This window comes from Thalassophryne amazonica, chromosome 6, assembly GCF_902500255.1.
Source record: "Thalassophryne amazonica chromosome 6, fThaAma1.1, whole genome shotgun sequence".
Taxonomy (NCBI): Eukaryota; Metazoa; Chordata; class Actinopteri; order Batrachoidiformes; family Batrachoididae; genus Thalassophryne; species Thalassophryne amazonica.
In genome coordinates, this window is record NC_047108.1 from 14486732 (window position 1) to 14498780 (window position 12049).

At 43.2% G+C, this 12049-nt stretch overlaps 1 protein-coding gene across 1 annotated transcript in view; it reads left to right on the forward strand.

Moving 5' to 3' along the window:
- The window catches only part of lama5 (laminin, alpha 5), a 274408-nt gene that overhangs the window by 132315 nt on the left and 130044 nt on the right, over positions 1 to 12049 (forward strand). Inside the window, exons 15-21 of the mRNA XM_034171776.1 lie at positions 6658 to 6792; positions 7766 to 7903; positions 9259 to 9308; positions 9424 to 9523; positions 9602 to 9654; positions 11068 to 11173; positions 11290 to 11389. Of these exons, the coding sequence (XP_034027667.1) occupies positions 6658 to 6792; positions 7766 to 7903; positions 9259 to 9308; positions 9424 to 9523; positions 9602 to 9654; positions 11068 to 11173; positions 11290 to 11389 (682 nt within the window). The remainder of the gene's footprint in view (positions 1 to 6657; positions 6793 to 7765; positions 7904 to 9258; positions 9309 to 9423; positions 9524 to 9601; positions 9655 to 11067; positions 11174 to 11289; positions 11390 to 12049) is intronic.

Sequence of the window (12049 nt, forward strand, 5' to 3'; positions counted from 1 at the left end):
TGCGATTTCATATGTAAACGATGTATAAAGATGGCGATTCAAATCCTCACGATGCGATTTGGTGCAATACGATTAGGGATGGATATTGATAAGATTTGATCGATATCAGTGCCATTATCGATTCCGCTTATCGATCTGTTTCTTTATCGATTGCCTTATCACTACTTCTTATGAATTTTCTGTGTACTAAAAGTAGGTTTTACAAGTTTTCTATTATTGAGTCTTAAAGTAAATAAATATGAAGTTGATCTCTGGACATTAATAAAAATCAATAAAATCTGTAGTTTTTGTCAAAAGCATTTCCTTTCAGACATTGATGGCACAAATGTAACTGCATAGACTCTGAGCTGAGCTCTTGCAGCCAGTTGCACTGCACATCAGGATGTAATTCAAAAAGAAGGGATGACATCTTATTTTGGGGGGAAACTGGTTTTGGTCAGTTGTAGATTATTGTTTTTGTATTATAACATTTGGAAAGAGGTGTCATTTGATTTAAAAGGGCGATTCGCTCTGAAATTATTAATTCAGACCGAAATCTGTGCGGCTCTTTGGAGCTGTACACTTAGTCCCACAAAACAGAGAATATTATTATTACTATTACTATTATTTCATTTACCTGATGGATAGCTTCAGTGTAAGCACGGCTGGTGCTCACACCAGAGAACCATTGCGTAGAACTCCGGTGTGTGGAACGTTGGACGTTTTCTTGCCCAAGACAAGAGTCCCAGTTCATGACTTTAATCCACACAGAGCTCACTCACGACTGATGTCTTTAAATGGCTTTGAGAGGGTTGATGATGATGGATTGAGCCATTGTTTCACTGGATCTCCGTGCTGTACAGCTGAAGGTACACGACACAGCAGTGGGGTAGTCATCAGGGAGACGGACCAGCGTGTAGCAGGAGCCGGGCTGGCTGTAGGGGAGGCCGGGGGCTGGGACATAGTGTATGACCTCATAGTCCTCTGACAGCTCCATCTATACCATGACCTTTTGAAGCAGCTGGTCGTTCAGTGTGTTCGTCTTAATATCACTTAATGTCTATGTTTGTGATGGCCGATCAGTCCGTTGCGCGAACAGTGTGGACAGTCATCGCAGACAAACTGTGAATCTTGTGGGGTAGTAGGAACAGCATGGTGACGTCGACGCTGTTCGATCAGCCTGGTAGTCCTTGCTTCCTCGAACAGCTTGCATCCCAGCTTGCATCCCTCGGCTGGTGTAGTACCTCTGTCTTCTTGATGTTGATGGTAAGGCCATACCTGCAGCAAGCTCTTGAAAAGTTGTCAACAATGAGCTGAGCGTCATCAGAGAAGTGTGCGATAAGAGCGCAATCATCTGCATACAGTAGATCTCAGAGTAGTACAGATGATGTTTTGGTCTTGGCCTGAAGACCTCTCAAGTTGAAGATGCTACCATCACTTCTAAAACAAATCATCACGCCTTTATCGCAGTCCTTGAAGGCATTGTGGAGCATGGCTGAAAACACTATGCTGAAAAGCAAGAGGGCCATGACCCTGCTTGGTTCCTTTGCCGACATCGAAAGGCGCAGAAATTGAGCGTTGGTCTATAACACGGCCAACCATGCCATCATGAAACAAGCAGATGATGTTAACCATACGGGAAGGGCATCCAGCTTTGGCAAGTATTTTCCAAAGACCATCATGACCCACTGAATCAAAGGCCTCTGTAAGATCAACGAAGACCATGAAGAGCTCCATGTTCTGCTCGACACACTTTTCCTGTACTTGCCTTGCTGAAAAGAGCATATCGGTGGTTCCACACGAGGCACAAAATCTGAGAAAACGAGCAAGAAATGAAATTTCGATTCCTTGTATGTCTGTTACATGTGAAGAATTGACAATAAAGCCGACTTTGACTTTGATAGCAGCAGTGAGGCGATTGATGATGATCTTTGCAAGAATTTTACCCGCTATTGCCAGGAGTGAAATGCCATGGTGATTGTCACAGATGTGTCAGTTACCTTTGTTTTTGAAAAGGTGCACAAGCAGGGCATCTTTGTAGTCTTGCGTGACAGCTTCTCTATCCCAAACAGCCACGTGAGTTCGACTGCAACCGGCTCGCCTCCACACTTGTAGATTTCAGCAGGTATCCCATCGGCGCCAGCCGCTTTTCATGATGAGAGCTGTTTAACGGCCTTGATGGTTTCAGCCTCTGTGGGAGCATTGTCATGTTCTTCATGGATGGGTCTTTGTGGAAGTTGGTTGATGGCTTTAGCAGAAATGGTTGACACATGGTTCAAGATAGAATTAAAATGTTCTGCCCACCAGTTGAGAATGCCAGTCTAATCTTTAATGAGCATCTGGCCATCTGCAGCATACAAGGTCGTGCTGCCACGAGTTGAGGGGCCGTATATGGCCCTCAGTCTAGCGAAGAAGGCTTTGGAGTATTTCTGGTCGTAAGCAAGATGCAGATTGTCCTTGCGGTCTTTCCACCAGCGATTCTTCATGTCTCTCAAGGTGGCCTGTATCTCTCTTGAGGCAGAGGTAAGAGTCTTTCCTAGACTGGGATGATTTGTCCATCATATAACTATTGTGGGCATGGTGTAAGCAATCCAGGAGATCCTGAACTATGGGACCATTCTCCTCGAACCAATCACAGTGTTTATGTTTCAGAAACCCGATGGTTTCCTCTGCAGAGCTATGGAGTGCATCACAGAGAGTGCTCCAGTGTTCCTCAAGAGACATTCCTTCTGTTCTAATGTTTCAGACTTTTGGAGAAACTGAGATGCCATTCCAGGGGAGGACAGTTTTTGGACATCAAGCCTCTTAGCTGGTACCGCTGGTCTAACCCTCTTTTTGGAGCTTTAAAGGAGAATGTAGTGGTGATACGGAGCAAACGGTGATCAGAGAAGCAAGTAGAGCCCAACATGGATCTTGTAAGATGGACATCACCGACATCCCCCTGACGGACAATGGTGAAGTCGATCTGGTGCCACTGCCCAGAGCGAGGGTGAATCCAAGTGGTTTTCCTTGCACTACATTGTTGGAATAAGGTGTTCGTGATGGTTAGCTGGCGCTGTGTACATATTGTAAGAAGGAGGATTCCATTTGAGTTCACCTGCTCAACACCATGGCGGCCATTGACTTTGTCCCAAGATATGAAGTCACGACCCACTCTTGCATTGAAGTTGCCCAGTAAAACACGTTTGTCTGAGTGAGGGGCGGCTTGTAGGAGTTTGTCTATTTCTTCATAGAACTGATCTTTCCTCTCATCAGTGTGGGTCATGGTAGGGGCGTACGCACTGATTAAGGTGACATAGCCAGCTTCTAGGTGAAGACGAAAGGACATAAGGTGTTCATTGACCCCATGGGGTACAGAGTCTAAAAGGCTGAAATACCATTTGTTAATGGCAAAGCCAACTTCAAATGGCTGGGTTCCTCTTTAGGTGGACCAGAACAGAAAAACATGTACCCAGAGCCACTTTCTCTGACTTGAACTTTCTGGAAGTCGGGTTTCACTGAGGGCTGCAATGGGTACGTTGTAGCATGGGAGTTCTTGGGCCACAATGGCTGTACGGCGTTTGAGATTATTTGGATTATCATGCAGGGTGCGAATATTCCAGGCTGCTAAGAGAATTTAATCCTCACTGTGTCTACTGCAGAATTGGATGACCAGATCGTTGTTTGTTTTTTTTACTTTTTCACTCTGATTATTTGTCTTTCTCTCAAAAAATTAAGCTATGTACTGATCACAATGCTGCCTGCTGAGTTTTTCACAGTAAAAGCCAGTAAAAAGTTTTACTGAAATATTTGTTTTAAAAATGTGTTCTTTTTACAGTAACTTATCATGATGTCACAATAAATAGATTTCATGGAAAGACTGTTTTGACCAACACATGGCATTTTTTTTATTTATTTATTTATTTTTGGTAGCGTAAAAAATAATCATAATTATTTTTGGGTTATTTGTAACTGTATAATAAAACTTGAGAGAGAACTTCAGAGATGGATTTACTTATGTTTATTTTAATGACCTCTCACTGCCCACCTGCAGTACCTCCACGGCCCACCAGGGCAGTGTGTCCTACACTTTTGCTGCAGAAAATGCAACCCAGAATTGGAAATTTATTTAAAAAAATGTAAGATAAATTTAAGGCAGTGGAATGGGAGATGACTGCTGTATAATGCAGTAAAACTCGCATATAATGGATTCAGGTGGACCAGTGAATTTTGTCCATTATAATCAAAATTCGTTATATGTATAAAATAGACAAAATTCGTTATATGTATAAAACGGATTAGTTACAGTCAGGAGGCGCCAGGCAATCTACGGGAATGCCCAGCACCTATTAGGCTTATGTATTTCCTTCATTAAAGGCCTGAGCTTGAATCTGGGCCTAATGACCGGGTCAGAACATAATCTGAATAAATTAAACCCCTGCCTTAAATAAGCGCTGGCCAGTTGCATTTAAAGGATTACATTTGGTCAAGTCACTCTTTATTCTATGTCCGCTGATTTATGCTTCTGCAGCTACTTAAATCTGTGGCCATGCAATGACTTTAACGTGCGCGTGGCCCTTTTAAAGTTCTCCGTCGTGTCTTTATGCAATTTACAGCAGGAACAATGACTTTTTCTTGATGAATTTGTCCCTCAATGAGCTCCACTTCTTTATAGAATCATCAACCCAAACCTACGGTACGTACAATTTCCTCCATGAATTGTGGGTCATTTCAGCGTCTTTTTTCTGACTCTGTGTTATGAAGTTGGTCATATTTGCAGACTTTTCTGCCAAACATATTTGATCTATGATTTCAATGTAATCGCTGTCTGCACTGCAAAAACTTTTAAAATATGATGGGAGAGTCAGGAGTGAAAACATAAAAGTGACAAATCAGAGCCTTTTGCCGTCTCAGTCATTTACCAGCTGTGCAGTTTGCAGACACGCAAAGGGCTCTGATCTGAAGCGGTTTGGTTCTTCACACCCAAGGATAGGTGTGAAACTTAACACCATATTACAGGCAACAAGCAGCATTTTGTTACTAATCACTTGGCCTTGAATTACACCCTGCCTCTTTTAGGTCCTGTGTCTGAGCATGGTTTTAAAGAAAACAAACGGCCGGTCTTTTAATCACGGAAATATGTTACCCACTTTCTTTGAATCTGTGAGTGTCGGTGCTGAACGTCATTTCGTACCTGTTACTGGGCACATCCAGACTTCTCTGTCTGGTGCATGCAAGGAGTTTTTAATGGAAATGCATTACGATTGGACAGGACATTCTGTCCGATGTGAGCGAAAATCTGTTATGCAAAATCTGGTATATATGTACGAGGTCTGTTATAAAAGTATCCGACCTTTTTATTTTTTGCAAAAACCATATGGATTTGAATCACGTGTGATTGCATCAGCCAAGCTTGAACCTTCGTGCGCATGCGTAAGTTTTTTCACGCCTGTCGGTTGCGTCATTCGCCTGTGAGCAGGCTTTGTGTGAGCAGTGGTCCACTCCTCTTGTCGGATTTTTATTGCGAATAAATGTCTGAACGATTTTGAGCTTTGCTGCATCAAATTTTTCCAGAAACTGTGAGAGACCTCCAAGTGGACACCATTCAGAAAATTCATATGGCTTTCAGCGACGATTTTATGGGGATTACACAGATTAAGGAGTGCTCCAGCCGGTTTAAAGACCGCCCACAGCGTCTGAGAGTGCGGTGCACTCCGAGCAGCGATCGACAGGCTGACACCCCGCTGAAACAACCAGATCATTTCCAACGTGAAGGCTTTGTTGATCTGGGATCTCCTCCGCACGTCTGTCTCAATGTGCCGAAAAAGTGCTGATGTCCACGTCTTCCGCAATTTCTGTGCTAGTCTGAGTGTGCCGCGCTCTCAGACGCTTTGGGCAGTCTTTAAACCGGCTGGAGCACTCCTTAATCTGTGTAATCCCCATAAAATCGTCCCTGAAAGCCATCTGAATTTTCCAAATGGTGTCCACCTGAAGATCTCTCTCAGTTTCTGGAAAAATTTGATGCAGCAAAGCTCCAAATCATTAAGACATTTATTCGCAATAAAAATCCGACGAGAGGGGTGGACCACTGCTCACACAAAGCCTGCTCACAGGCGAATGATGCAACCGACAGGCGTGAAAAAACTCACGCATGCGCACGAAGGTTCAAGCTTGACTGATGCAATCACACGTGATTCAAATCCATATGGTTTTTGCAAAAAATAAAAAGGTCGGATACTTCTCTAACAGACCTCGTATATTACATGGAAAACCATACAAAAGCATTGGGACTTTTGCTTTTGTCCAGTGAGTGTGAATATTCGGTTTATATGATGACAGATTAGGCGAGTTTTACTGTATATCAAATCAAAGATTGAAATAAAGAAATAGTGCGTTTATATAACTAATTAACTGAGTGGAGAAATGAATAAAATCTTATTCATTGTACAAGCCATAACAGAGCGGAGAATAGATTTCAGTTAATTAGTCCATGCTGCTATTTTTCTCCATTTTTGTTTATTTCGTAACCAAAAGGTCGGGTATGAATCTTAGTAAGAAGGAATCAAAAGATTGCAATGGGTTTGAAACAGCTTTACTGATGTAATTAATTCTGAATGGACACATGAATCGTGTAGGTGTGTATTTGGATGGAGGCAGAGTTACATCTCTAACGAGGTGCATTGCTTCCTGTTTTCCCAGTGTGCACCTGTGATCCACGCACCTCATTGGACACCAGCTGCAGTGCATCGGGTCACTGCCACTGCCGGCCCAATTACAGCGGAGCGTCATGTGACCAGTGCGCTCCTGGTTACTATGGTTACCCGAGCTGCACCCGTAAGTTTGTGAAACTCTTTCTTTCCATTTGTCTGACTCTGCACTTGGAACAAAATAACAAACACATAAAACAAGCTGCTTCTAGGAAATCCTGATAAACTATATATCTAAACTAGAGCTTGACCAATATATCAGTTGGCTGATATGAGCCTTTCACAAACATTGGCATTGGCGTTATTATTGCAGATGTGAAAAATGTTGTTCAACTGAAGAAACAATGCAGAAAACACTTTGGCTTTTGGAAATCCTGTCATTACATAGTTTGTCCAGCAGAGGATATTCTGACAGCATTGTTACTAGTGCTGTGAAGTACTGCTGGCACCCCATCACCCCTTGATCACAATAGCTACAAGAGACAGAGGCAAATTGACCAGTTTCTGTACATTTTCAATCAGAGTGGGTGTTTTATAGTGACAAGAGAAAAGTGTTTGCTATGCCGCCAGCTAGGCATGGCCGCAGTAGACGACAAGCAAATGTGACACAGTGACTGCCAATCTGAGTGAAGGCAACGTGACTGTGTTGATTTTATTTATAGTTATGTACAATAAAGTTCATGTTTAAATTGGAAAACATCAAAACTCAGTTACATTGTCATACAAGTTTGATTACAAAATGCTTGGAATCATTGACATTTTTGTGTATTATTTATCAGTAACATACGTTTTTGCACTCCTTAATGTCGGTTTCAGCTGCCCCCAAAAAATCCATATTATTTGGGCCCTAATCCAACAACATACTTCATGATCCAGTGTAGAAAGATGCTTTTCACATGAAATATGTCAAAGACGGTATTTTAGCCGTTTGTTAAACCAAAAGGATTTCTGGTGTACTGGACTTATTTTGCCAGTTTTGTGGGTTGATGTATCAAAACCATATGTTTGATAAAGAAGCTTAGCAGAGGTTTAGGTACACAAAGTGTGTGACAATTGAATGCCAACATGCTTTAAGAGTGACTCTGAGTCATGTGTTGCAGCCTGCCAGTGTTCTGCAGAAGGTTCTCGATACATCAGCTGTGACCCGATGAGTGGCCAGTGTATGTGTCTGCCCGGTGTGGTTGGACTGAGGTGCGACAGCTGTGCACACGGCGCCTATGGCTTCCCCCACTGTCGAGGTAATCTCACCTATGAGACACACGCAAGCCGCCTGTATTAAAACAGCAGGGTCACATGATAGTGACACAGTGAGCGCCGCCTTAGCCGTCACCGTGGGTTGATGCCTGACATGGGGGTCACTATTGTGTGGACACAGTGATGTTTCTCACAGCTCGCCACATGTTGGCTGGAGGACTTTGCGCTTGTAATTTTTATGGTACGTGTGCTTCAGAGGTCACAAGGCGTGCCTGAAACATGATGTAATTGTTGAAGGCATGACATTGTGCATTGGCTCTCAGCAGTGGAGGAGTGCGCCTCCTACAGCCAGATTTGTAAAAGAATTTGATTTTTAATGTTAAAAATTAAATAATAAGTCGCTTTCCTCCAAAAATGAACAACCATAATTTTGAGGGGATAAACTCCTTTTTGATGTTTTTTTTTTTTTTTTTTGTTATTTGTGTGTGTGTGGGGGTGGGGGGGGGGGTGGCAGAGTCATAATGAATGGGCTGTCAGCTGATCTTATTGGTTCATTCCAAAAGTTTACTTCTCAAATGAATAAACGGTTTAGACCTTGCCGCACATTTCAGCAATGTTTGTCGCCATCTAGTGGGCGATGCGAGCATATCAGGACTTCTGGTAGACTTTCTACTTGAAACCAAAAATTCAGTATAAAAGGCATTTATAAATGTTAGAAGTGAATGATTTTTTTTTTCTTTTTTTCTTTTCTTTTTTGCCTTGACCTCACAGAAGGATGTGCGGAACAAAGGAATTTCTCCTGAGAAGCACAACTTATGATTGTGAATAACCATTAATAGAATTTATTACTGACATTTAGAAAATAATATATTAATCTATTAGTAATATGAATAATTTATTATATATAATTATTATAGAATAGAATGGAAACTTTATTGTCATTGTACATACAATATATATACATACGTACAACAGAACTTGTCCTTTAATTACAGATAGACACAATCTCACCACTAGGAGCAGTGGGCAGCCACAGTCCAGCATCTGAGGACTAACTCCAGATGTAGACGCTGCCTTGGTCGGGGCAGAGAAAGGAGCAGACCCTAAATATGCATGTTTTGGGTTTATAATTAATATTTTAGTCTGCTTCACAATAAAACATACAAAAACTTAAATAGTGTTTCATTCTTCGTATTATTTCTGAATAATCACACTCACACTTACAGACTCATCTTCAACCGCTTATCCAAGATAGTGCTGCGGGGTGCTGGAGGCCATCCCAGCATTCATAGAGTGTGAGGCGGGTTCACCCTGGACAGGACGCCAGTCTGTCACAGGGCCTCTGAATAATCCACCATAGATGATGTAAAGCTGATTCTTTCTTTTGTGTTTCCTCCAGCTGGTGTCTGTCACCCGGCTGGTTCTGTTCAGTACGCGGCCCAGCCGTCGGTAAGCTGCATTCATTTGGTTGTGAGACATGTGGATTTTTAGGACTGTGCATTAGACTTTGTTTTTTTCCTTGACATACATACAGTACAAATGTGTCTGTAAAATGTCTTTTTAGGGCCAGTGTGAGTGCCGTGAGTTTGTGGAGGGCCTGGCCTGTGAGCGGTGCAAACCCTTGTACTGGAATCTGTCTCCTGACACTCCTGATGGATGCTCCAGTGAGATACAGTCACACTTTAACTCACAAATGGCAGCACTGAGCTCTGAGCTGAAGATCTGATTGTTTTCTGCTGCAGGCTGTGACTGTAATGTTGCAGGGACCATCAGCGGGGTTGCAGAATGCGCACAGGTGAGAGCTTCTCCTCCACATTTTTAATGCAATTTAAACAGTTTAAGGTCTTGCCTTTGTCTCAGTTGGACCAAGTGCAATTCCAGAGTCCACCTTCGGAGCAGAGCAACAAACAAACCCTCAAATTACGAGGTCTGTCCAAAAAGTAACGGACCTTTTTATTTTTTTCAAAAACTATATGGATTTGAATCACGTGTGATTGCATCAGCCAAGCTTGAACCTTTGTGCGCATGCGTGAGTTTTTTCACGCCTGTCGGTTGCGTCCTTCGCCTGTGGGCAGGCTTTGAGTGAGCACTGGTCCAGCCCCCTCGTCGGATTTTCATTGTCAGGGAAATGTCTGAACGATTTGGAGCTTAGCTGCATCAAATTTTTCCAGAAACTGTGAGAGACAGCCAGGTGGACAACATTCGCTAAATTCAGATGGCTTTCAGGGACGATTTTATGGGGATTACACAGATTGAGGGAGCGGAGGAATGCGCCACCTTGCTGCGAATGGCGCGGGACAAAACCACAGGAATTTGTGCGTCGGGACGGAGCCGCATGGCGCAAAGCAATGCCGTGATGAAGCCTCACAGGACATGTTTTGGCATGTCCAGCTAATCCACAATTTCTCGGATAGTCACACGACTGAAAAGCCACCGAAAGCCGTCTGAAAGCCATCTGAAAGCCATCCTGTGAGACCAACACGGAGGTGGTTTTGTGCCGCGCCATTCGCGGCACGGTGGAGCATTCCTCCGCTCCTCTTTCCATGACAAAAACTCCTGTAACAGTGGAATGTGCCGAAAAAGTCTTGATGTCCACGTCTTCTGCCATTTCTGTGGTAGGCAGACGACGTCCCGGATCAACACAGCGTTCAGTTTGGAAATGATCTGGTCGTTTGAGCCTGTCGATCACCGCTCGGAACGCGACGCGCCCTCAGCCGCTGTGGGCGGTCTTTAAACCAGCTGTAACACTCCTCAGTCTGTGTGAGCCCCATAAAATCGTCCCTGAAAGCCATCTGAATTTAGCGAATGGTGTCCACCTGGCTGTCTCTCACAGTTTCTGGAAAAATTTGATGCAGTAAAGCTCCAAATTATTCAGACATTTCCCTGACAATGAAAATCCGACGAGGGGGTTGGACCAGTGCTCACACAAAGCCTGCCCACAGGCGAATGACGCAACCGACAGGCGTGAAAAAACTCACGCATGTGCGCGAAGGTTCAAGCTTGACTGATGCAATCACATGTGATTCAAATCCATACAGTTTTTGAAAAAAAATAAAAAGGTCCATTACTTTTTGGACAGACCTCGTATAGCATGATGTTAGAGACAGAGTGTTTGGTTTCTTTTATTGAGGTGATCTGTTGGTCCCGATGTCATCCCACTCACGCCTCGTTTTCATTCTAAAATCGTTGCCTTCCATGCTGCTGACAGGAGAGCGGTCAGTGCTACTGTAAGCCCAACGTTTGCAGTGGAATCTGCTCCATGTGCAAAGACGGCTTCTACAACTTGCAGGAACACAACTACTTTGGCTGTCAGGGTGAGCGAGCCTCAGCGTCACTTTGCGGTTAAATCTGATTCTAGACCCCAAATTTTGATTGGCTGTTTGTCTTCTGCGAGGCTAGCATGTTTGTTGATCAATGATTACTTGTCCAGGTTGTCAGTGTGACATCGGCGGCTCGGTGGGTCAGTCGTGTGGTGAGCGAGGCGGCCGCTGTCACTGCCGAGCCAACGTGGAGGGACCAAAGTGTAACCTGTGAGTCACACAGCACCTGAACGCATCTGAAAGGAAAGACTTGTGATTGTACTTTTTAAACCTCACATAAACCTATGCATGCACCCTGTGAAATACAGTGAGTGGAAAAAATACTGTATTAGTCACACCTGAGTATTAAGCTGGTCTCCCTTGGCCAATATCTGACACTGGATTGTGTGCGTTTTTGGCTTAAAAACAATGAGATACCCAATGGAGGCTTGTTATAGTGTGTAATCTGTGGTAATAGTCACATTGTAGAATGTAGTGATCAACTAGAAAAGGTCCAAAAAAATTGGGACATTGTGACACGTGATCCACAAACGTAAATGATCTGATTGCAATTTGTGCAGACAGGAGGTCATATTTTATTTTAATTTTACAGACTAGTTTGACTTTGTATTTTGTTACTGCATCTTGAAACAAGAGCAAACAGAGATTTCTGACATCCGCCAATCCGGATCCGGATCACCTCCAAAATTTAATGGGTTCTTCTATGGCCTAATATCTATCTGTGGTGAAAAGTTAGTCAAAATCCGTTCAGTAGTTTTGACGTAATCCTGCTAAAAGTAAGACAGACAGACAGATAAATAAATAAACAACAATGATTTTATGTCCTTGGCGGACATAATAAATCCTTTCTGCTTGAATGTGGATGTGGCT